Source organism: Halichoerus grypus, chromosome 6 (assembly GCF_964656455.1).
Source record: "Halichoerus grypus chromosome 6, mHalGry1.hap1.1, whole genome shotgun sequence".
In the NCBI taxonomy this organism is placed as follows: domain Eukaryota; kingdom Metazoa; phylum Chordata; class Mammalia; order Carnivora; family Phocidae; genus Halichoerus; species Halichoerus grypus.
The window spans coordinates 80,853,176-80,878,154 of NC_135717.1; the positions used below are offsets into that span (position 1 = coordinate 80,853,176).

General features: G+C 37.6%; 2 protein-coding genes across 4 annotated transcripts in view; one reads left to right on the forward strand and one right to left on the reverse strand.

Moving 5' to 3' along the window:
• Positions 1-21,996, reverse strand: part of FERRY3 (FERRY endosomal RAB5 effector complex subunit 3) — a 46,192-nt gene extending 24,196 nt beyond the window's left edge. Inside the window, exons 1-6 of one of the 2 annotated variants that reach the window (XM_036082119.2) lie at positions 21,918-21,996; positions 20,135-20,329; positions 18,062-18,207; positions 9,164-9,345; positions 4,219-4,318; positions 3,989-4,110 (exon numbers count right to left, since the gene is read on the reverse strand). In XM_036082119.2, the coding sequence (XP_035938012.1) occupies positions 3,989-4,110; positions 4,219-4,318; positions 9,164-9,345; positions 18,062-18,207; positions 20,135-20,312 (728 nt within the window). In that variant the 5' untranslated portion in view covers positions 20,313-20,329; positions 21,918-21,996. The remainder of the gene's footprint in view (positions 1-3,988; positions 4,111-4,218; positions 4,319-9,163; positions 9,346-18,061; positions 18,208-20,134; positions 20,330-21,917) is intronic. The other variant, XM_036082123.2, reaches the window with a different exon arrangement.
• A 351-nt stretch (positions 21,997-22,347) lies between these two features.
• The window catches only part of RAD51AP1 (RAD51 associated protein 1), a 28,111-nt gene continuing 25,479 nt past the window's right edge, over positions 22,348-24,979 (forward strand). For both annotated transcript variants that reach the window (XM_036082130.2, XM_036082131.2), the window contains exon 1: positions 22,348-22,496. In XM_036082130.2, the coding sequence (XP_035938023.2) occupies positions 22,480-22,496 (17 nt within the window). In that variant the 5' untranslated portion in view covers positions 22,348-22,479. The remainder of the gene's footprint in view (positions 22,497-24,979) is intronic.

Genomic DNA, 24,979 nt, shown 5'->3' on the forward strand with positions numbered 1-24,979 from the left:
GTCTCACTAAGTCCATTAGTATATATGGCAAATTTAAACCTAAAAATAAATTTATATTAATAAAACATCCTCATTGTAGGATTTGAAAAGCCACAAGAGATTGCTGCTCCTTCTCTAACAACAAGAAAAAGCCAGATAATCTATAAAATCCTAACTTTTCTGAAACTTGAGGTAACATGGCAACCAAGTAAACTCAATTCTAAAATGCAACACACCCCTCCAAGGGCAGACAGGAGACACAGTTTTCATTTTTGGCAGAGCATGGCAGAAATGAACTGCTGTAATGTAAAGAGGTAAAAAGAAATCGCTAAAATTTTAATGAATTCTTAAAGGCCAAGTGTGGGCTAGCATGTAAATTTAGAATAGCTATGAGCCTCAGGCACGAGGGAGGTTTGCATGTACTTGCAAACTCTATTCCATTGGTCTCCACCAGGTGTTTCCAAGAAAACACTGGAGGCAGTCCAGGAGACAAGGGAGCCCCTTGAGTGGCACAGGTAGAAATGCTGAGAATGCTCCAAACCCAAGCTCTAGAGATACAGGGCTTGCCCAAGACTGAAGCTGGACAAAGACAACAGAGACCTGTTCCCCACCCCCAACTATGAATCTAGCACCAAGTCACAAACAACAACAGTCTATTCCTCAGGGGTAGAGCAACAGCATAGAGACCTTATGCTGTGGCACAAGCCTACAAAGACTCCTGAAAGTGAGGATGGAACAGAATGACAGGAAAAAACCCTCTAGAACCCAAAGCCCCATTCTAAATACAAAGTGGCTGCAGCTTACTACAGTAGAAAATGAAGCCTGTGGTATCACTGAAGGAACAAAAACCAAACTCAGCTCAACTACTGACTAGGGTGGCATGACCTTCACATTAATGGCCTGTTCATTTCTGGACATAAATATTATTTACCTTAGTGTCTTCTAATACACACAACAAGCATTTATCTTTTAAAAAAGAGAGACCCAAAAAAGCAAGCAAAAGAAACAAATAACCCATTGTCAAGAGATAAAGCAATCAACAGACACAGACTGAGAGATGACCCTGATACTGGGCATAAAAGAAAAAGACTTTCACATAATGATGATCAATATGCTAAAAGATCTATTGGAAAACAATACACAAGGACACATAAGGAATTTAAGCAAAGAGAGAAAGGAAATTAAAGTACTAGAAATAAAAATATGATGTCAAATTGATGATCACAGATATCAACTCCTTTGACAGGGTCATCAGCAGACCACCAACTCATTTTATGATACCACCATTATTACCCTGATGCCAAAACCAAATGAAGATATCATAAGAAAAACAAAACTATACACCATCATATATATATATATGTTTATTCATTATTTTATAGTAGACATATTTACTTATATAATATATATGAAATAATACATCATGACTTATGCATATAAATCTTAACTATAAAATTTCTAGAATACTACTGGGTAATAAAAAGAAAAGAACCATTCATAAATGAAACAACATGAATAAAAAGCATTATGATAAGTGAAAGAAGCAAGACACAAACTGCTACATAACAGTTTGATTCTATTTATAAGACAGTCTGAAAAAAATCAAAACTTCAGGGACAGAAATCAGAGCAGGTTGCCAGGAGCTGGGAAAGAGAAAGGAATGAGCTATAAAGGTATAAAAGTGAAATGCTATATCTTGATTGCAGTGATGATTTCATGACAGTTAAGTTTGTCAAAACTCATCAAAATGTAAACCTAAAAGAGGTAAATTTTAATTTGCATAATTTACCCTTCAGTAGGCCTGACTTTTTTTTAAAAAAAGCAAAAATAATGGCTAAAAATAAAATGCCACTTTTATCAACTTCTTATAGGAGTTCTATACGGAGTTGAGTTGAAAACAAGTTTCTGCTGCCCAAGGAAACTGCTATTAAAAGAAAAACAAAACTGACAAAGTCACAGTAAAAACATTCTTTCCTAGGAATACTTAGTTTGTAAAAGCAGCATCAGCTAGAGGCCAATATGTACACAATGGAATTGATTCTATAGAGTGAATTTCTGAAACTATAGCAGCAAAGTGAGAGATAATGTTTATAACAAGGGGCTTTCTCAGCTTCCCGAAATCAGTGACTCTCCACATTTCCTTTTTTTTTTTTTAAGTTCAATTAGCCAACATATAAGACATCATTAGTTTTTGATATAGTATTCAATGATTCATTAGTTGCGTATAACACCCAGTGCTCATCAGATCATGTGCCCTCCTTAATGCCCATCACCAGACTCTCCACATTTCTGACCAAAACATACAGTATATACTTTACATTCTGGCTTAATACACACATTTATTTATAGAAAGCTTCATGTATGATGTGCTCTCATATTTTTCCCTTATTCTACTCTGCCATACTCTGTTCCATTCCATTGCATTCGATCTTATTTTATTGCGATTTTTTAAATTTATTTAATTTTTTAAAAGATTTTATTTATTTATTTGACAGAGAGAGACACAGCGAGAGAGGGAATACAAGCAGGGGGAGTGGGAGAGGGAGAAGCAGGCTTCCTGTGGAGCAGGGAGCCCGATGTGGGGCTTGATCCCAGCACCCTGGGATGACCTGAGCCGAAGGCAGTTGCTTAACGACTGAGCTACCCAGGTGCCCCTTTACTGCAATTTTTAAAGGTCTGACTGGAAAGTAAAGAATCTAGAATGGTCCTGGCAGACTGCAACCAGCAGTTTGAGAAACACCATTACACATTATAGGATACAGATGTTCCCAACCCTTCTTTCTGCCCACCTCTCCCTTTGTATTGTGCTCATTATTTTTTTAAATTTTTTGTTCATTATTTTTATTTGAAATGAGGAGTATAGTCAAATATGTCAGTGTCAAGGATGTTACCCCATTTCTAATCATAAAAACTTGTTTAAATATTTCTAAGGTGTTGTCTTGGGAAAATAAGGCAAATGACAGATTATAATATTTGGATAAGAGGTGATAGAGATATCAGGTAAACAGCTAAATGATAATTCATCCATCTGCCTATTTGTCCACCCATCCTATAAATACTTATTGAGCATGTCTTATGTGCCAGTGTGAAGAGGTAGACACTTGGCAAGGATCTGGGTATAACAGTAGAAAAAACACACATGGGTTTTGTCTCCAAGGCAAGACTAGAGGGGAGACTGACATTACACAAATAAAATGCTATTTCTAAATGTTTGGAGCAGATTCCAGGCAACTGCTGGAAACAGGATTATCATACTGTTCTAAGTACATTTCCAGTTGAATATACTTGAAGATTTGAAAGAAAGAAATTCTCAAACATATGAGTATACAGCCAGGAAAAAACATAAGCATTGTCAAGCTCTAGGGCAACATATGAAATACAATGCATTTAGGCCATCAGGTACTGTACAAGTTATGAATTACATAAGTCTTCTATACTCCTTTCTTTTTTTTATTAAGTTCAATTAGCCAACATATAGTACATCATTAGTTTTTGATGTAGTGTTCAATGATTCATTAGTTGTGTATATACTCCTTTTCTACCTTGCACATGCTTCTCTGACTGCACATATCATTCTACACAGTATTATTTTATTTATAGGTCAGTCTCTCTAGAATATAAGCTCCACATGCATAGGCATCTTCTTTGATTTTCTGCTTAGAGAGTGCTTGGCATTTAAGATGCATTCATCCAATGCTTATTGCACTGAACAGAAACCAATTTAAAACGAACAAGAGACTGTACTTGGGATACTTAGATATACACACCTAAGAGATTTATAGCTAAGTTCTAAGGGGGCAAATCACTATCTTAAGCCAACCAATTAACCCCCCTCCCAAATAATCCACACAAATCCAGATAATACCAAAGGTGTTAGAAGTATAAAATTATCTTGAACTGTCATTGGTAACTTAAAAATAGCTACAACTAAAAGATTCAATTTTATAATACATACAAACTCTTACTAACAATGAACTTTCATCTAACAAGAACAATAGATGATTAATACCTGAGGGAGCTGTTGTTAGGGTTTTTTAGGTCTTGATGAAGTTTTATCACCCATTCCTGATATTCTTGCTTCTGGATCGCAGTTGATTGTTTTAATTCATTTGACCATTTATTTTCTAAGTCCTCAAAAGAGAGAGTACACCACGTGGTCAATTTTTTTTTTTTTTTTTTTACAAACATAAGTGAAAGAAAATGCAACTGTGTATCTAAAAATCATTGCACTTCACTTACTTGCTGGGATTCAAAATGCTGAGCAGCCAGTGAATTTACATCTTGATCTGTCAGTGATTTACCCAATTCCTGCATCACTTTTTCCATTTCAATGCCTTGTCTAAAACATAAATGAGCAGATCAGATAATATTCATGATATCTTTAAGGGGTATGGCCATTTCAGATTCATTAAACAATCTCTACGAAGTGAAAATAAAATTTTTTCTTTTATAGGAAGATGTCCAGGCACAGCAACTGTAATACCTAGAAAGCACTCTGAAGCCCTGGAAATGGGGATGTGGGAATAATGATAATGTCATATAATGCGTCATTTGTACAGCTAGATCTTGATCTAAATTTAACACATAAGTGAAAGCAGTCAAAATCTAGGCGATCTTTCAATTTCCATGACTAATGCTTGAAACTAGACTCCTTTCTCATCTGCAGATTTCCTCAAAGAAGATACTCTGACTCCAGCTTTAATACATTTTCTACTTATACGCACAGGAGTTAAAGTGACTTCAAGCTCTGAAAGTTAGCTTATAGTATCGCCGAAGCTGTCAGTTAGGTTCTAAGAATCAAACTGGTATTAAGTCACAAAGTTCTCCTTATAGAGGAATATAAGATACATTCTAAAGTATGTTTTAGCCTTACCTTCTTCATTTGTGCAGAAATTAAACATGGTTTTCCCACAGGAAAAACTAATCACTGGTATTAGAAGTGCAGATACCAGTTATTTATGGGAGAGATGGGCTGTGACAAGAAGACCCGGGGGAGCCTTTTGCAGTGCTGGAAATATTCCATTTCTTGAGCTGAGTGATGATTACATGGGTGTGCTTACTTTATAAAAACTTATTGAATTGTACACCTACAGTTTGTTGTCTTTTCTGTATGTTTTAATAAGTAAGTTCTTAAAAATTTTCAAATTAAAAAATTATCTTCTAATATAAACGTATTTAAAAAGTTTGTTCTAAAATATATTTCAAACAAATGTGAAAAGAATGAAATAAAGACATAAAGGAAAAGGATTTTACTATCAGTCTAATTAATGTAATCGCTCTTAAAAGAGAATTTATCCTTACTTATAACAACTGATTAAGACACTTATATGTACGTGATAAATAAAACTCATTTATATGTTATACATTTATTTATACATTTCTGTATTTACCTCCTAGTATTAAATATTCGGTACCATTTAGTCCTCAATTAATTCTAATGAAGGTGACCCCAATAACTTTTTATAACTATTGGGGGCCAGGTGCTTGCAAGTAAAATTTTTAATTAAAGCAGAAATAACTGCGACACAATTATAAATACAAACTTTTATATAAATAGATTAATATTTTACATTATGCATGTTCCCTCTAGTGGATAAAAAGTATCATTGCCATTTTTAAGTTTTAAAGATTTAGTATCTTTAAATATCAATAAATGAGTATCTTTATTTTTTTTTTTTTTTTTATTTTTTTTTTTTTTAAAGATTTTATTTATTTATTTGAGAGAGAGAATGAGAGAGAGAGAGCATGAGAGCAGGGAGGGTCAGAGGGAGAAGCAGACTCCCTGCCGAGCAGGGAGCCCGATGCGGGACTCGATCCCGGGACTCCAGGATCATGACCTGAGCTGAAGGCAGTCGCTTAACCAACTGAGCCACCCAGGCGCCCGATAAATGAGTATCTTTAAATTTTTGTATCTTAAATCTGGTTTGCTAAGAGCAGCAAATTAACAGTGAGGAAAAAAAGACTAATAAATAATTCAACAAAAGAAATTGCACGAACATTTCATCCTAAATGTGTCAGAAATGCAAGAGCTAATGATACAGTTAATGATACAATATACATTTTCTCGGATTAAGATGAAAGGAAATTTTATTATATTTCTAGTTCTATCTAACTAGGTATTGGCTCAGTATGTCAGGTGTGATAATTCTAACAACCTGAACATTATCTTGAAGACACTTAGAAAAAACGAATATAACAGTCTGCCCTAACAGAAAAAAACAGAAAAAATTATTATACTGTGCTAAGAAACTGTCTTTTAAAGATGTAAAGTGGAATTAAAATGAAAAGAGAAATAAGAAAATGTGTCACTTCTGCTCATGCATTGGGTAAATGAATTGGGTGAACTTCCATAGCTATCAGTGAAGTCTAACTTGTCTTAAGTTATACTGTTAACCTTTACAACAATCACCTACCTCAAGAGGAACCTAGCTTATTTTTCCCTTTCAAGCTAACAGTTTGGGTATGTGGAGAATAAACTACAAATTGTTGTAAAAATAAATGTATTTCGGGGCGCCGGGGTGGCTCAGTCGGTTAAGCGGCTGCCTTCGGCTCAGGTCATGATCCTGGGGTCCTGGGATCGAGCCCCACATCCGGCTCCCTGCTCAGCGGAGAGCCCGCTTCTCCCTCTCCCTCTGCCTGCCACTCTGCCTACTTATGCTCTCTATCTATCTGTCAAATAAATAAATAAAATCTTAAGAAAAAAAATAAATGTATTTAAATATTGTTTATGTTTACAAAGAAAAAAAAAAGCAAAACCCCATCAAGAGATTTGACCAAAGGACATTTCAAAAAATAACATAAACCAGGGCACCTGCGTGGCTCAGTTGTTAAGCGTCTACCTTCGGCTCGGGTCATGATCCCAGGGTCCTGGGATCGAGCCCCACATCGGGCTCCCTGCTCAGCGGGAAGCCGGCTTCTCCCACTCCCACTCCCCCTGCTTGTGTTCCTGCTCTTGCTATCTCTCTCTCTGTCAAATAAATAAAAAAAATCTTACAAAAAAAAAAAAAAAACCCAAACTCCTACAAAAAAACTATTCCACAATAGAAAAAAAAAGTATGAAGTACCAGTAAATGCAGATAATTAATAAGTTAATGCAGCTTCCCCAGAGGAAGAATACTTATATAAATCTAACCTATATTTCGTTCTTACTCTAAAAATATAGTCACAGTTTTACTGGCTACATAATAAAGGACTAAATAAAATTTTTGTCTCCCTCAGGGACACAGCTTCAACTCTTTACCTGGTGACAATGACTCATACTGCAGGTATCCCACCTAGAAAGGAATAAACTGCCTCAATGCAGCTGAACAGCAAAGCTAAACCCATACGGAGTGACAAATGTCAAAATATCAAGTTCTTTCTGACAGGGAATGTTCTAATATTTTACTAGATAGGAAAATAAAAGGTTGAGAGGAGAACTGTTATGAAAATGTACCAACCTATGCAATATAGTAAAAATGCTGATCTGGTATGCAGAAGAGTATTTCTCTGGAAAAAATTACTAAATCAATTTGCTTATGATTTTTGCGTTTTAAATTTTCCTAACTATGACAACCCTCAAAATAACAGATTATTCTCATCTTGCTGGTCCCAACGTTTTCTAATGCAAAGCAAATGAGAGCCGGGAGCAAACCAGAACATCATTTTAAATTTACTACTTTGGGACAGACTATCAAGTCAGTCACAAGAAATACATGTGATTTGGTCCTAATATACTTTTACAATTAAAGAAATTTCACATCAGCCACTCAAAACATTATCTTAATACCACGTATACCTAAAGTCTTAAGTGAATGTTTTTAAGGTAATAAATGTTATTAGATTCTGCTGGATTAAAATGGATTATCTAGAAGAAGCATACCCTGATTATTATTACATTTTATAGAATTGCTAGGAAGCAATCTGGAAAGTCACGTTTTAAAATAAATAATGCTAGCAATTTTTTAGTTACTCTGGAGGGAAAAAAATGAATCACAAAAGCATTGTTTTCAATACTGTATGCAATGAATTAAAATGTCTTGGAATAATACTAGTGCTATTTTTTCCCCTCATGTAAATAAACTTACAAAAGTGAACTGAAAGAGACCATGAACTTAGTAATGGCAGGGTTTTAAAGAGGTTCCAAATAGGGAGAGAGCTTAGTACAGTGGTTAAGAGCTTTTGAGTGGAGCTATGACTTCAAATTCTAGCTTGTCCTTAGACAAGTTATTTCACTTATTTTCCTCATCTGTAAAAGGGGGTAATAATTGTTGGGCTGTGGTAAGAATCAAATGAGATAAGGCATCTGTTATGGACTGCATGTTTGTGTCTCCTCAAATTCGTATGTTGAAACCCTAACCCCCAATGTGATGATATTCGGAGGTGGGGCCTTCGGAGGTCATTGGGTTTAGAAGAAGTCATGAGGTTGGAGCCCTCATGATGGAATTAGTATCTAGAACTCTCTCTCCAGAAGAGACGCACCAGGACCACACACTGAGGAAAGGCTATGGGAGCGCACATTGAGAAGGCAATGTCTATAAGCCAGGAGACAGGTCTTCCAGATACCAAATCTGCTGGCACCTTGATCTTGAACTACCTAAGCCTCCAGAACTGGGAGAAATAAATTTCTCCTGTTTAAGCCACCTAGTCTATGGTATTTTGTTATAGCCTGAACAGGCTAAGACATCATCTAAAGCATTTTGCACAGTGCCTAGATCTTAGAAATAATATATAAAGATTAGAAATAATATATAAAGTCACCATAATTTATTCAGGTAAATCACTTGAGAAGTTTTATAAGCCTGTGATGACTTCCTAGTTGAAATTACAGATTGAATGGGATGCTCAATCGTTAAGCGTCTGCCTTCGGCTCAGGTCATGATCCCAGGGTCCTGGGATCGAGCCCCACATCGGGCTCCCTGCTCTGCGGGGAGCCTGCTTCTCCCTCTCCCACTCCCCCTGCTTGTGTTCCCTCTCTCACTGTGTCTCTCTCTGTCAAATAAATAAATAAAAAAAAAAAAACCTTAAAAAAAAAAAAAAAAAGAAATTACAGATTGAAACACACAAGAAAATTAATTTCCAATATTAGAGAACTTTTTTCTATTTTATTTTTCAATTTTACAATTAAATGTAAACCAATTATTCTGCAGCCATCGTATCTGACAATGTGACATTTAATTATGATAGTGCAAGAAATCTGAAATACCTCTCTCGTAATTTTTTCAGCTCCACATCTCTTTCGCCAATCAGTTCTGAGATACTAACAAAGTAATTATGTTCCAAATTCAGGAGAGTTTCAGAGGCTGGAGAATGGATTAGGTCATGGTACACATCTGCAAAATCTTCATCCCAGCTGGGCTCTTCAGGCCTTGCATGCTCTAACGTGGTCTACAAGATGACACACAGACATTCTTAAATCATGACATGGCATTTTCATTTACTATACTACTAGACGAGTACATATATTATGAATTTTTTTTTGTACATCAGACAAGGATAGAGACCTTCTATTTATATATGTGTATATATAGGTTATATAGGATTATTTGAGTATACAAAAAGATGGAAAGGTATAAACTAAGATGTAATATGAATTACCTGGAGGTAGGAATGAGGAGGGGGTACTAATATGGAGGAAGGGATAGGAAGTGTTCATAATTGAAAAAAAATTAAGGGTGCTATGATCTCATTCCTGTAAAATAACAGAATTTTAACATTTCTGTAAAATTACAGAGTAACATTTCTGTAAAACACACACACACACACACACACACACACACACACACACACAAAGGGATGATCAACAAAATGCTAATGGTAGCTATTTCAGGAATGTAGGATTTCTGATGACCTTAACTTTCTTTATATTATTATAATTAGAAAAAAAAAGCTTCTCATTATTAAAAATACATTGCTAAAAAAGGTTTTATAGGATATACATTTAGAAAATGAGGTTACATATATACTCACATGTTTAGTGATGCAATGACCCTGAAAATCCAATTCATGTGTAGGATTTTACATCAAGATAAACCTACGCAATTATTTTGATTTTCTAGTATTCTTTCTTCTTAAAATGCTTTTAAGAATATGAAATCTTTTAAGAATATGCTTTTAAGAATATGAAAACAGTAGCTATCAAAATGATAAGGGACTGGGTGCCTGGGTGGCTCAGTTGGTTAAGCGACTGCCTTCGGCTCAGGTCATGATCCTGGAGTCCCAGGATCGAGTTCCGCATCAGGCTCCCCGCTCAGCAGGGAGTCTGCTTCTCCCTCTGACCCTCCCTCCCTCTCATGTGCTCTCTCTCTCTCTCATTCTCTCTCTCAAATAAATAAATAAAATCTTTAAAAAAATGATAAGGGACTGAGTAAACACTGATAAACAAGAAAAACAGAAACATGGAGAGAGGCAAAATAGGGATACCCTCAACACACACAAGGATCCATCCAAGGAAGTATGCACACAGATCCATCTGGGGAGGTACGGATGCCTGTCCCAAGGACCTGAGATATGTCAATACATCAGACAGACACAATGGTTTATAGGTGAGAAAACTGGCTGAGCAGTTCTTTGTCAAAGATTATACAATTTAATGGCAAAAGTGGAAATAACACAAAGAACTCAATGTTTTTTCCATTACTGATCTTTGTAGACAGACACCTATAAAAAAAGAACAATCTGAATTCTTCCCTTTCCTTGCCAATGAAAATAAAAACTGTAATCGATGAGGACATAACTCAGAGTAATAATTTACCTAAAACTAAAGCAAGTGGACATATCCCAGAAATAGGTATCTTCAAATCGGTCAATCAATAGGTAAACCTTTATCCCTTACCTTTCACTTATACTTCAATCAATTGCCAGATCAGGAGGGAAGAGTTTAAGGTGACTAGCTGAATCTTGAACATGGATTTCATCTGCTCTAATGCCTCTGAAAACTTGAAAGCACATTCTGCTAACTGCTCTAGGAATTATGAGCAGCCCATGTGACTTAAGCTCAGTTCGAAATTCACTTCAGGTTCAGGCTAAAACTTTGTAGGAAGGAGCCCGTGAGAGATCATAGAGATCTGCTTGCCCATACATAGTACCAAATATTCAGGAACCTCACGAACCAGATCAGCTAACAACAGTAACCGGCAGCATCAATTTAACACTTGGCCTAGAGCAAGCCTTACCAATAGGTACAAACTACCTACATGAGAAGCACTAAACAGAGTTTCCCCTAACCTAACTCATACCAACCCCTCAGGAGAGAGGATGCTAGGAAAGGAACTGTGATGGCTGACGGGAATGGGGGCATTGAGTAAAGGCCTGAGAAAAGAACACTATTTAATGTCCAGGCCATTATTTCTCCACCTCTACCTTCCCGCATAAAGCTTTGGCCCTGAGTTCACACCACAGACTTCCTCTCTGTTCCACCTCCTGTCATCAGCCTGGGTTACCTGGATGTCCATGTGGGTAACCCAATCCAGTGCCCTGCCTCTTGATTCCCTCAACTTATCTTTTTTTCTTTTTTTTTTTTTAAAGATTTTACTTATTTGACAGAGAGAGACACAGCGAGAGAGGGAACACAAGCAGGGACAGAGGGAGAGGGAGAAGCAGGCTTCCCGTGGAGCAGGGAGCCCGATGCGGGGCTCGATCCCAGGACCCTGGGACCATGACCCAAACCGAAGGCAGACGCTTAACCACTGAGCCACCCAGGCGCCCCTCCCTGAACTTATCTTTACTAAGTCCTCTGCTCCCCCTGAGTCCCCCACTCTGTGTCATCCCCAGGAACAGCTCAGCCTCTGAAACTGAAACATTCAGTCTCTGACTATAACCTCCAACCAAGATTCACATTCAATTACTCCCAGGCAATGAGTTCTTTAAATCATCAGGATCTCCACTGCACAGACCCTTCTACTTTCTTATATTTTATCAGCCATTAGGTCCCGCCCAGCTTCACTTTCTTCCCTAAGTAGTTTAGGGAATGGTCCAGCATTCAAATATTTTCTTGCCAAAATCCTCAACCCCTTGACTGATGTTCTTTCTCTTGCCCACCTAACAAAATTCTAATATTATTCCTTTTCTCTATGCCTGCAGTCAGGCTATAGAATGCTGCAGCAGAAAAACTACAAAACTATAAAGTTTATGATGACAGATTGGTGCTACTCTAACTTTTCCCTTCAATGATGCCTGGAAATCCTATCTTTTTCTGGTCAGTTCTCTCCTCAAACATCCAACTGTGTCATCAGTTCCCCACTTCATCTAAACACATGGCCTGTCTTTATTTCCCAGATAGAGTAGAAGCAGTTAGAAGAAAATGTCCTCAACTTTCTGCTACTAAAGCAGTAAAATTTTCAGAATCTATATCCATCCTTTTCTTCTTCCTTTCTGCCATAACAGAAGAAATGTACCTCCTCCCAGTCAAGATTCTCTACTTGAGTTCTGATTCTATCCCTTCTAGTCTTCATCGATACCATCGTAAACAAACCTCTGATCTTGTGTTTTCATTTTGCAAGTGTCTCATCCTTCTTCTTTAGGCAACCAAGCTTCTTGAGTTATCTATACTCATTCTATTTCCACACTCCACACATTCTTTTTTTTTTAATTTTTAAAATTTTATTATGTTATGTTAGTCACCATACATCATTAGTTTTTGATGTGGTGATCCACGATCCATTGTTTTCGTATAACACCCAGTGCTCCATGCAGTACGTGCCCTCCTTAATACTCCCACACATTCTTAAAGTCACTGAAATCTAGTTTCAGTCCCACCAATCCATTAAAACTGATCTTGCTGCAGATAAAGATTACCTGATAAACCTAATGGATATTTTTGAGTCTTTTCCTCACTTCATTTTCTCAGAAGCATTTGACATATGAACTATTCCCTCCTTCTTGGCACCTCTTTTTTCTCAACTTTCATGAAGCCATAATCTTCTGTCTTCTTTCTACTTCCTTGGCCAATTCCTCTCTTCCCTTTGCAGGTTCTTCTTCCTCTGTTCATCCCTTAAGTGTTAGTGTGTTCATTTACTTGTATATTCATCCATCTTTTTTTTTTTTTTTTTGCCATCTACTTATCCCATCTATCCAACCCATACCAAAGCTCTGTTATTTTCAGGCACTGGGCTACGTACCAGAGCTATAATAGAGAATACACTAAACATTTCCAGGTGGCTATCCATACAAGCAGGAGATACAGGTAAGTCAACAGACAATTCTAATGCAGGGTTTCATTGGGATTCTGCACAGGCATGTACTCTTTTCCTTCTACATAGTCACCCTGGGCAATTTCATTCATTCCATGACTTCAAAATTCATCTATGTATGAATGACTCCCATACCCATGTCTCCAATCCAATCATCTTTCCTGAGTGCCAGGTGTACATAGCTAAGTGCTTATGAGACATCTCCACATGGGTGCCTCTTGTAGGCACTTCACATTTAAAGGGTATAAACTGAAGCCATCATTTTTATGCTGTAACTTGCTTCTCAAGTGAAAGGAGCTCAAGTGAAGGGAGCCACCACTCCACCATTCCCTCAGTTGTCCAAGCAAGAAATCTGAGCCAATTGATCTTTTATCTTTCATGTCTCAGCTTAAATATTAACACCTTAGAGAAGAGTTCTCTATTCCTATATAAATTAGGTTTATAACCCCCTTCATGGTTCTCCATGACAGCACCCTACTTATTTCCTTAATAACATTTTTAAAATTATAATTTATGTACTTATTAACTGTCTTCTTCACTACCGTTCCATGGGAATAAGGACCAGATTTGTTATGTTGATACATCCCCAATGCCTAGTACAGGATCCACACAAAGTATTTGCTGAATAAACAAATATATGAATGGAAAGTCATTTGTTATCTTCTCTTTACCATTTTAACTACCATTGTTCTAGACTAAGCTTTCATAATTTCTTCCCTAACTACAACAGTCCTCTAACTTATTCCAATATTTCTCCCTTGCAGGATAAACTCTTCACGCTAATGCACTGAACTGACGTTCCTGAAGTGCAAATATGATCATCATCTTACTCCTCTACTAAACTCTTTTAAAGCTGCTCATTACCTTCGGCATAAAGACAGAACTCAAGATGGCCTGCAACTCTCTTTCTTAGCCATTCTGAACAACTTTCAGTTTTTCTAATGTGCCATGGGCTCTCTCACCTCCAAACCTTTATATTTATACCCTCTACCTAGGGTATTATTTTTCTCCTCTCCCACCACATACCTTCCACCTACCTATTTCCAACTAATCTTTCAGGTCTCAACTCACTTTCTCTTTCCTGTGGGAAGCTTTCCTGAAGTTCTCTAGATTAGAATAGGTGTACCTGCTTTGTGCTCTCCTTGCACTGTCCTGTACCATAGCACTTATCACATTCACTGTACTTAATTTTATTTTATTTTTCTAAAGATTTTATTTATTTACTTGAGAGAGAGAGAGACAGAGTGTGCATGAGTGGGGGAGGAGCAGAGGGAGAGGGAGAAGCAGGATCCCCGCTGAGCAGGGAGCCCCACATGGGGCTCGATCCCAGGACCTGAGATCATGACCTGAGCTGATGGCAGATGCTTAACCGACTGAGCCACCCAGGTGCCCCACTGCACTTAATTTTAAATATCTGTCTGCTGCCAGTCTGTAAACTCTGAGAAGGTAAGAACTGTGTCTATTTTCTTTCTGCTTATCCCCAAGTGCCTAACACAATATCTGATATCTAACAGAAGCTCAGTACACATTTGATGAATGGATGAATACAAAGAGACTTGAGAAGACAATACTGAAATGGAAGATAGGGCACCACCAAAAATAAATAGCCAACTTCACAATTTTGCCAATATTTGGCTCTGTTTAGCTTTCCTCATCTAGCCAAGCTTACTTCTCATTATTTTAAAAAATTAGTGCAATAGCAAAGACACAGCTGTGATTAGGAAAAAACCATATAAGGTTTTTAGAGGCTGAAAACAGAACAAGATGACAAGCAATAGATCCTATGACAGTAGACAAGAAAAAGAAACACAGAAGAAAACAGAATTACTCCACACAGTAGAGATTCACAGTCATACACACTTTATTTTAGTAGGCCATCAGAATCTCCTCTACCAGGCAAGTACATCCATTAAAGTACAGCTCTGTTATCAGGGGCAATGGTCTTCCACAATGGAAATTCCTTATATAACAGCAGCATACTCAGTACATCTCTGCAGTGTACTGCATCTGCAGTGATGGGACAGACAGTCCTTCCTTGTAGCTGTGCCTCACTGTATCACGTAAAGGTATAATCACTTATATTTATAGTAATGACTCAGGGTCCTCAAGAAGTTAGAACTGAATTTTATATACTGTGTTTAAGAAAGCAAGGAAATGTGTACTACATTCCTTATTTAAAATTTTTTTAAAGTTTATTTATCTTTATCTAAAGTAATCTACACCCAACATGGGGCTGGAACTGATGACCCTGAGATCAAGAGCCATACACTGCTCCTACTGAGCCAGCCAGGTACCCCTGTACTATATTTTTAAAAGATCTTCGTCAAAAGGTGGTTAAGGAAAAAGTTTCACGATTTAAATATATTAGCATCTGAAATATCTAGTAGGTCCATTTATAGTACATGGAGCTCATTCCTTCATAACCAAGGTAATCGATATTACTGTAAACATTATGCTATTTCACCTTTTTCCTGATGGTCCAGTTATTCTTCTCAGGTGACTGAAATACCATTTACCCATATACTGCAGCGATGTGTTAGCCCCTCTGTCCCCTCTACTCCATTCTGCTTCCACTATCACAGTCTTCTGCCTGCCATACTTGGATTCTTCTGATCTCCATAAGGCTGCAGCTTCTAATCTCTGCTGGCCCTTTGGTGATCTGCAACATCGTTTCCTTTTCCCTTTCAATTCCTTCTTTTTAGTCACAGATTCCTACATTCTTGAGCCTGTACTAGCTGTTCAGCTTTTATAATTTTCACAGCCAGTGGCAGCCCGAATACATCCAGTGGGTATAACAATATTTAGGTCTTCTCGGTTATTTTCCTGACAGTCAAGATTTCCTTTTTTTACTGTTAGTATTAGCTTCTTTGCTCTTTCTTTTCTTAATTCTTTAAAAACAAACAAGCAACTATACTTCTAGAATCCTGGCATTGCTAGAAAGCTGAACTCTAAGTAACAAGAGGTGCTATGTATCTACTAAATTTGCAGAGGGTGAGAACAGAGTACTTGCTCGATGGAGGCTTGTTGATTTTAATTCACTGTAAATCTGCACTCTTGTGATTAAATGAATAAGTATAGAGTGTTCTTATTTTGTTACATTAATATTACTATTATTATTACTATTGTTATGATCATTAATCTGGAAGACAGTCAAATTCTTATTTTTAGAATGGCTAATGTGCAGAAGAATAAGGAAAACCATAAATTAGTGAATATGGTAATTATTTTTTTATAATAAGATAAATTTAAACACATAAGCACTTATTGACCTAACATTTGGGAAGTTTTCTCTTTGGTTACACCAAATCAGGGCTAGAAGAGGTTCTGCTTCCAGATTTTGTATCAAAACAATAGCAATCCTAGAAGAGGAATTGATTGCTTTCTTCAGGAACTCTTGACCACTCTTCTCCCAACTTCTCTACATGCTCCCATGTATTTACCTTGATCCCAACACTGATTGCACAGTGTTATTGGCTATAGATTTGTCTCTTTCTACTAGATTGTAAGCTCCTTGAAGGCAAAGACTTAATCCTCAGCTGTGTACATTTTAGATGTACAAAAAAATACTGCTTGAATAAATTAAGTAGAATTATTCTTTAACTACATCTTAATTATTTATTCCTTTATCAGCAAAAAGATTAGGTTTCTTTAAATAGTAATTATTACAGGCATATCTTTTTTTTAATGCAACAACTGTGTTCTTAACATTCAAAATAATACATGTAAATAGTGTCATCTTTTAAACATACTAGGAAACCTTAATGGACATGAAGCAAACTGCTTTGAACAACAAAATATGACCCCATAAAATTGATTTTCAAATTCTCATAGACCAAGTTGCTTAAAGTGGGATGTAATTCACTCATTATAGCTTGCAATTATCGAATTTGTCTGTTTATGTAGTTCTGTTTCTGGCTCCTTAACTAAAATGTAAATTTCATTTTGTGTCTATCTTGCTCACCATTTTATGTCCAATACCTGGCACAGTACAGTACCTGGCATGCAGTAGATTCTCAACTGTATCTCATCAATTCTAAGATGCGTATTTTTTCACATTACAACTCTGAGAAATCAGAATGTGTCTTATACTGATGGTATCTTGGTATTCTACCATTGCTTAATTGATGGTGGTGTTCTATCTCAGTAGTAAATAAAATAATGGTGTGTGTTATGATCAATGGCATCTTAGACTCTATGAAATAAGATATATTATTTAAATGGAAAAATGATGACATTATGTAACTATAAAAACAACAGTGAAGGGATGCCTGGGTTCAGGTCATGATCTCAGGGTTGAGATAGAGCCACGCGTTGGGCTCCGCATTAAGCAGGCAGCCTGCTTAAGATTCTCTCTCTCCCTCTGCCCCTGTGCCCCCAACTCACGCCCGCTTGCTCTCTCTAAAACAAAACAAATCAAAAAAGGCAACAACAACAACAGTGAGGATAAGTGAGAGGACAAAAGTAAAAGCCTAAAATGAACTACTCCTGCTAGTTTAAGGTTGCCAGATAAAATACAGGTCATCTGGTTAAATTAGAATTTCAGATAAGAAAAGAATAAATTTTACTGTAAGTATGTTCCATATAATATGTGGGATATACTTATACTAAAAAATGATTCATTCTTTGAGATTTGGGTGCCCTGTATTTTTAATTGCTAAATCTGCCAACCCTGTGCTGGTTAGAAATATAAAAGTAGCTTCTCTTTTACAAAGATATTACATAAAGTATTTGGTGCTCACCCTCATATAGGAAGGAGGCACAGGAACATCAATATAGGTTATATATTATGGAATAAAATCTTGTATGTAGAGAAAAAAGGATTCCACAACTGTTTCAGTATTACTTTAGCAATTTAAAAGCTTCAACAAAGTCCAAAATATCCCTGATATTTACAATCTGATCTATTTTCTTACCTCAGCATAAGCTTTGGCCCATGAACTGGCCAGCTGATGTAAATCTACTTCACCTGATTTCACAGCTTCCAGGGATGCTTCGGCATCTCTGTCATAATCTCTGAGGGATTCTTCTTCTATAAACTGGCTCAGAGCTTCTTTTAAGTCTGTAACAGGGATAAGAAATGCCAACATCAGCAAAATCCTGACGTAAACAGGGAACATTTTACCTGAATAAGCATTCCAATGTGAAATTTTATTTTATCAAGCTTGTATACTTAATGTCTAAATACAATAAAATCAGCTTGGGGATCATTTGACTAGTTTCACAATTATTTTTCTTTACTGTTACAGGTTATTGCATTGAGAATGGTCAAAATTCTTATGTATAACCTTGATACTAATTTAAAACATTACTTTCTTAAGTCTGATTCTTCAGTTTGAAACTGAGCAGATAAAAGCACATGAAGAAAAATCTACAGATTTTGAGGTTCTGAAGGTTACTGTACTTAAATGAAAAAGCTTCCTATACATAGAGTTACAGTCCTTGAATTTGAAAGAGAAATTGAATGATTAGCATATTAAAATGGATTTAATTGGGATGATCTATAATTCCAGTTTTAGAGACACTACTTAGAGATGATATAATGGAAAGAGCACAGGGACAGAAATCAGGATACTTGTGTTCTGGTTTTGGCTCTATCACTATGTTTGTAGCTTTAGACCAGTGGTTCTCAATTTTTAGCATGCATCAGAAATCCCTGGAGGGCTTACTGACATAGATTGCTACATGCCACCCCCAGAGTGTCTGATTCTGAAAGAATGGGGCGAGGCCCAAGAATGTGCATTTCTAACAAGGTTCCAAGTGATGCTGTAGCTTCTGATAGGAACAACCTATGGGAACCACTGCCTTAGGCAAAAAATTTAACTTTTCAATGTATTTGTACAATGAGATTGTGTTAAAAAGTTCCTAGATTCCCTTTAACTCTATGATCTAACATATTCTCAGCTTAAAATGTTTTTCTCATTTGTGACATAGAACATAGAGACCTTTTAAAAAGGATTTAATACAGATGACCTTATGAATTAATTTAGGTAAGCACAAATTATTCAAAGATTAGTATTCCTTCCTTTCCATGACATCTCAGGAATTGAGGACCAGATCATTAAAAGGGCAATGCATTTAGCAATACAATTCTATAATGTCATAATTAGTGATAGCTGAAATGTATCCACCCAACTAAATTAAGAGAGTAAGCATTCTAACCCAAACCTTATAACTAATTTTTCATTATATAAATTGATTTTCATTTATTTATTTTTTAATCTTTTTAAATGTGGGGCTTGAACTCACAACCCTGAGATCAAGATCTGAGCTGAGATCAAGAGTCAGATGCTTAGCCAACTGAGTCACCCAGGCACCCCTGTAAATTAATTTTTATACTAAATTGCCCAATAAACAACTACAAGGGTTATAGGAAAAAAAACACTCAATAACAAAGGCCTGGGGAACCTTTTTATTCTAGGAAGCAGTTAAACACTTCATATTTTATGGCTGTTTCAAGCTTCTCAGGCTTAAGCTTTCTAATATGAAATGTCTAAGGAAAGAGACTATCAGAAAATAATAAAGTGTAATTAATAATAAAGTGTTAAAAAAAATCAGTCCTCAGGGCACCTCAGTGGCTCAGCTGGTTAAGTGTCTGATTCTTGATTTTGGGTGAGGTCATGATCTCATGGGTCATGATATCGAGCCCAGTGTTGGGCTCCATGCTCAGTGGGGAGTCTGCCTAAAGATTCTCTCCCTCTATCCCTCCCTCCACTTGCACACACATGTGCGTGCTCTCTCTCAAATAAATAAATCTTTAAAAAAAAAAATCAGTCCTTGGAGTGCCTGGGTGGCTAAGTCGGTTAGGCGTCCAACTCTTGGTTTTGGCTCAGGTCATGATCTCATTGTCATGAGATGGAGCCCCATGTTGGGCTCTGTGCTCAGTGGGCAATTAGCTTGAAGATTCTCTCCCTCTGCCCCTCCCCCACCCCCACATGCTCCCTCTCTCTAAAATAAACAAATAAACCCTTAAAAAAATCAGTTCTCACCTTTTTCTATAAAGCATGGTAAACTGTGCAGCAGCATCAGACGCCCATGTAAATGACTGGCATTCTCTTGAATAGGAAATTTGAGGGGCACCCTCAGTTCTAAGCACTGACTTCCTACTTTGAATTCATATACAAATTCCCTCTCTCTGTTGCAGAATCTTTCTCTGCTTTTCTTCATCTTCTTTGGCAGGATTTCTATAGAACAAACAAACAAAAGCCCAGCAGATCATAAGTCCATAAAAATCATAATGTTTCCTTATTGTTGTACCACTTTTAAGAAAATGTTCCACCACTCAGTGATTTTGTGTGACTCAAAGCTAATTATTCTAGGTTTTCCCACCTTTATCCCTGCATTTTCACCTTCATGAAGGAAATGAAGTGCTTCTTTTTTTAATGAAAAAAGTTCCTTTTAAACTTCACTTAGGAAAGAAAAAAAAACATTGTGCCCATAAAGTATTTTGCACTCCTAGGCAGGGTTCTCAAGCATAGAGAGAGAACATGGAGAGAAGAGCAGAGAAAATTTTTAGGAAGAGATGAATGGGTAGACAGATACAGAGTTATGAAATAACTGGTGAATACAAAGTCAAAGAAATAGATCAGGGACCAAGAAGTAATCTTGAAGATCTTCGATGTTATGAGATCTTATTGGGCATGGATGGAAGAAAGATGGTGTTGGAAAGATTTCCATGTGGGAAAAAGACATACAAAAAAAGGTAAATTGGACACTTTTCAAAAGAAGAAAATCTGGCCACAAAGAGTTAAGAATCAATATCAATTGAGGATATTTATCAGCCTCCTTGCTAAACTCCATCTCTACACTTTTCACCATCAAAACAGTTTTCATAGTATTCTCTATACTGAAGTTATAGTAATCTTTCCAAAGTGCCTATCTGATCATGTTGCTCATCTGCTTAAAAACTTTTGATCACATTCCACTGCTCTCAGGATAAAATTCAAACTCCTTTACCCAGTATACAATGTTTATATTTCCAGACTTCTTTCCCCCAGCACCTGCATCCCCTCATCCGCAACACACAAATTCACAAGCCATTTTCCAGTCATACTGAGCTCTTTTCAACACCAAACCTCTCTTTCCACTTCCAACCGTTTTGAATGCTTTTTCTTTGCCTAGAGCACTCTTACTGCTTTTCTTTCCTTGGATAACAGCTACTCATTCTTCAGATGGGCACCGGAGAAGTCTTTTAATTTGTAAGATTATCATAAGGATTAGTCGAATAATAAATACGAAGCATCTGACAAACAAGATGATCAATAGATGAAGGCTAGTAATAATAATAAAAGTTCTCTAAGAACATAATAATAAAAAAAATCACAGGTTGCTGATTGAGTATACATGATGAAGACAAAAGCAGTAAGGGAACACTGTAAAAGGGAACTGAAGTTACGGATAAATGGGTTATGATCTAATCTTGTTCAGATTCAATATTTTCGGTCAAAAACCATTAGCTCCGGTTTCAAACGGCTCAACATTTAAACTTATTATGTTTCAACAAACTGAAACTTTAGTTCTCTTCTTTAGTTCCCTTTAGTCCCACTTTAATTTTTTTTTAGCAGGGGTGAAATTAAGGAAGATTTCCCAGGCAAAATTGGGATGGGAGGAGGAGGGCTGGACCGAACTCCTGCCGCCAACAGAGCGCAGGTTCTGAGTGCAGGAAAGGGAGGGCAGGCTGCCTGCGCGAGAAGCTCCAGCCGAGTGAGAACACCCGCTCCATTAGGCGGTTTCAGTCTCAAAGGGATTCCTCGCTCGTGGTTCTGGGCTCACCTTCCCTAGTTCCGAAGTCCTGAGCTGACCGCACACTCCGAGCTGTCAATGAGCTGGGGCACAGGGAACATCAGCTGACTTACCCACTTGTTTTTACAGCTAACAGATCCGCTTCAGCAGATTCGCCCATACTTTTTCCTCTTTCCCGGCACTCTATAGAAAATTCCTCAGTCTAAGTGCCCCGTTTTTCCATCCTGCCTCAATTTAGTCATTTAAAAATGTAATAAGGTGTATTTATACTGTTACTGTGAATTTCAGAGAAGGCGCAAAAAAAAAAAAAAAAAAAAAAAAAAAAAGGAATCCACTGTCGTGGCGAAAGTGCAAAGGCAAAGCACAAACTCAGCTTTGGTAGACCGGATGCGGAAGGGCAATGCCTTGGGAACGGCGTGAGTACTCAGGGCTTCTCAGAGCGCATGCGCAGCTGCAAGGCTGGCTGGTAATCATTGGAGGGCTGGTGGCAGGGGGCGGAGAGCTTCTGTGTCTGGTTTTGGGCGGGAATTGGAACCGCCGCTGCTGCCAACAAGAACTTGAAAGCTGCGAATTTTCAGCATTGGAGGGGGCCATGGTGCGGCCTGTGAGGTGAGTAGTTCGCGACAGCCCCGGGGATGGGGAGAAAAGGCAGGAAGACGCTGTAGGCAACTTCGTCTACACCCGATTGAGGGGAAAGGGCCGAATAGGACGGAGGGTAGCGAAGGTGGGGTGGGATGGACGGTTTCTGGGAAGCTCTCCAGTCTCCACTGAGAGTCACCCAAAACGCAGACGTATTTTAGCATGCTAGCTTTTCCCTTCTCTTTGCCCCCCCTTCGCAGCAATTGCGGATTCTTTTACCGACACCATTCAAAGAAGCCCTGGTTGTGTAAGCGTTCGAACAGCGCTTTACATTTCACCGAGCTCCTACTTACATGTTATTTCATTTTTTCATCACTGTAGTTCTTTGATATAACAGTTTAGGTATCCCTGTTTTTATCGATTTAAACTCCTAGGCCAATTTAGGTGAGTCACACAGCTAGTGAGTGGCAGGATAACACTCAAACCTAAATCATCTGGCTCCAGATCCTCTGTGCTTTCCATTATACTCTTTGAAACTGTTCCCCTACCTAACCACAGTGGAGTGCTATGGAGGCCTAGAGTCAGCCATTCATTTAGAAAGTTACCTGTATACTGTACTAATTGTGGGAGGTTACATTCAAGTCAAGGGGTAAGGTTAGGGGGCCACAAATAAATACTGCGAAGTGATGGAGAGTGAGAAGGAGGAAAATCTTATTTTAAATAGTGTAGTTAGGATGTGCCTCTCTGCAGAGATAATACATGATTAGAGATATGAATGATGAGAAGGAGCTAGCCAGTGAAAATCTGGGACAGTCCAGGTAGAGGGGGACAAGAGCCAAGGCCCTGAGCTTGACTATGTTTGAGGAGCAGAAAGAAGGCCACTAAAGCTGTAGCATTAGCAAGCAGTGGGGAGAATTGTAGGGGATTAGGTCAGAGAAATAGGTAGGGGCCAGAGTAGGTAGGACCTTGTAGGCTTCAAAAGGAGTTTGAATTTTATTCTACGTACAATGGGAAGCCAATGGAGAGTTTTAAGTAGGGCAAGGAAATCTAATTTTGGTTTTATAAAGTTCACTGGCTTCTGGTGGAGAAAGAATGGAAGATGGGGTGACCAGAATGGGAACAGGGAAACTGCTATATCATTGGATAGTGGTTTGGAGTAGGGTGTTACCAGTGGACATGGAATGGGACAGATGAATTTGGGATATATTTTGGAGATACTGCTGACAGAATTTGCAGATGAAGTGGATGTAGAGGTAGGGGGAAAAAAGAATCAAGGATGATTTCACAGTATTTCTGGCCTGAGCTACTTGAATGGATGATCTTTGTACTAACCAAGGTGGGGAAGACTAGGAAAGGGAACAGGTTCAGGAGGTGTGGGGGATCAGGAGTTCCATTTTGAGCACATGAAGTCTGAAATGGATTTTAAACACCCAAGTAGCAAAGACATAATCCCCTTGTCTGGAATAGCAGTTGTCAAAGTACCAGCTACAGACCCCTATGGTTCCCTGAAACCTTCTAAGGTCAAAACTATTTTCATAGTAATCCTGAGACATTGCTCGCTTTATTCATTGTTCTGTCATCTGCACTGCAATGGTGGCATAACTGCTGGAAGCTCAGCACAAATCAAGGCAGTGGCACCGAACTGCACGAGTATCTTTGTATTCTTTACTGCTGCACACTCAGAGTACAAAAAAAAAAAAGAGAGAGAAAATGCCAGTTTCACTTAAGAGTGTGTTTGATGAAGCAGTAAGAATTCTCATATTCATTATAGCTCAACTGTTGAGCATACTTCTTTTTTTAAGAGGTTTTATTATATTTTACTATTATTCAGTCTTCAGAGTTTCTAAAGGGGTTTTTGTATTTTATTCAGCTTTCAAATTCTTTAGCTCCAAAGATTAGGAGAGTAGTAAGAGTTACGTATATACACATAAACTACTTCTACAGTGTTTGTCTCCAGGGAAAGCACTTATGAGATTGAGTTGGGAGCTGAACTGACTTCTTTTCCATAGAACACCATTTTACTTGAAAGAACAATTGGCCTACTAGGTTATTCACACTTGGGTATTTGGCAAAAGGTAGAAAAGAAAACCACAATGCCATTTCATTTAGTGCCTAGAGGAAGGGGGAAGAAAGTGAGTTTATTTTTTCCACTTTGAATATCACTTTCTTCTAATGGCTCTCTAAAGTAGTAAAAGATTTGTTTCAGGTGGCAGGTACAAAGTCACTCACCATTGTTTCGCTGTCCAGTGCATAAAGAACATTATTTAGTATTGTGGGGAGATTAAAGAAAGAGAGAAAATAGCTTTCAATGTCAAGTTTTTAATAAGACAGAATGCGCACATAAAACAAAAGAAAACGTATAACAGGAACTTATAAGCACCTCACAGCAATTACACAGTATGTAAATTATGTTAATGATATTGATTATTTTTACTTTGAGGGTTCATCTGAATTCATTTTTTCCTTATCAGGTGTATCAAGTATAGTTGTAATTACTTCAGCTAATGCTAAGT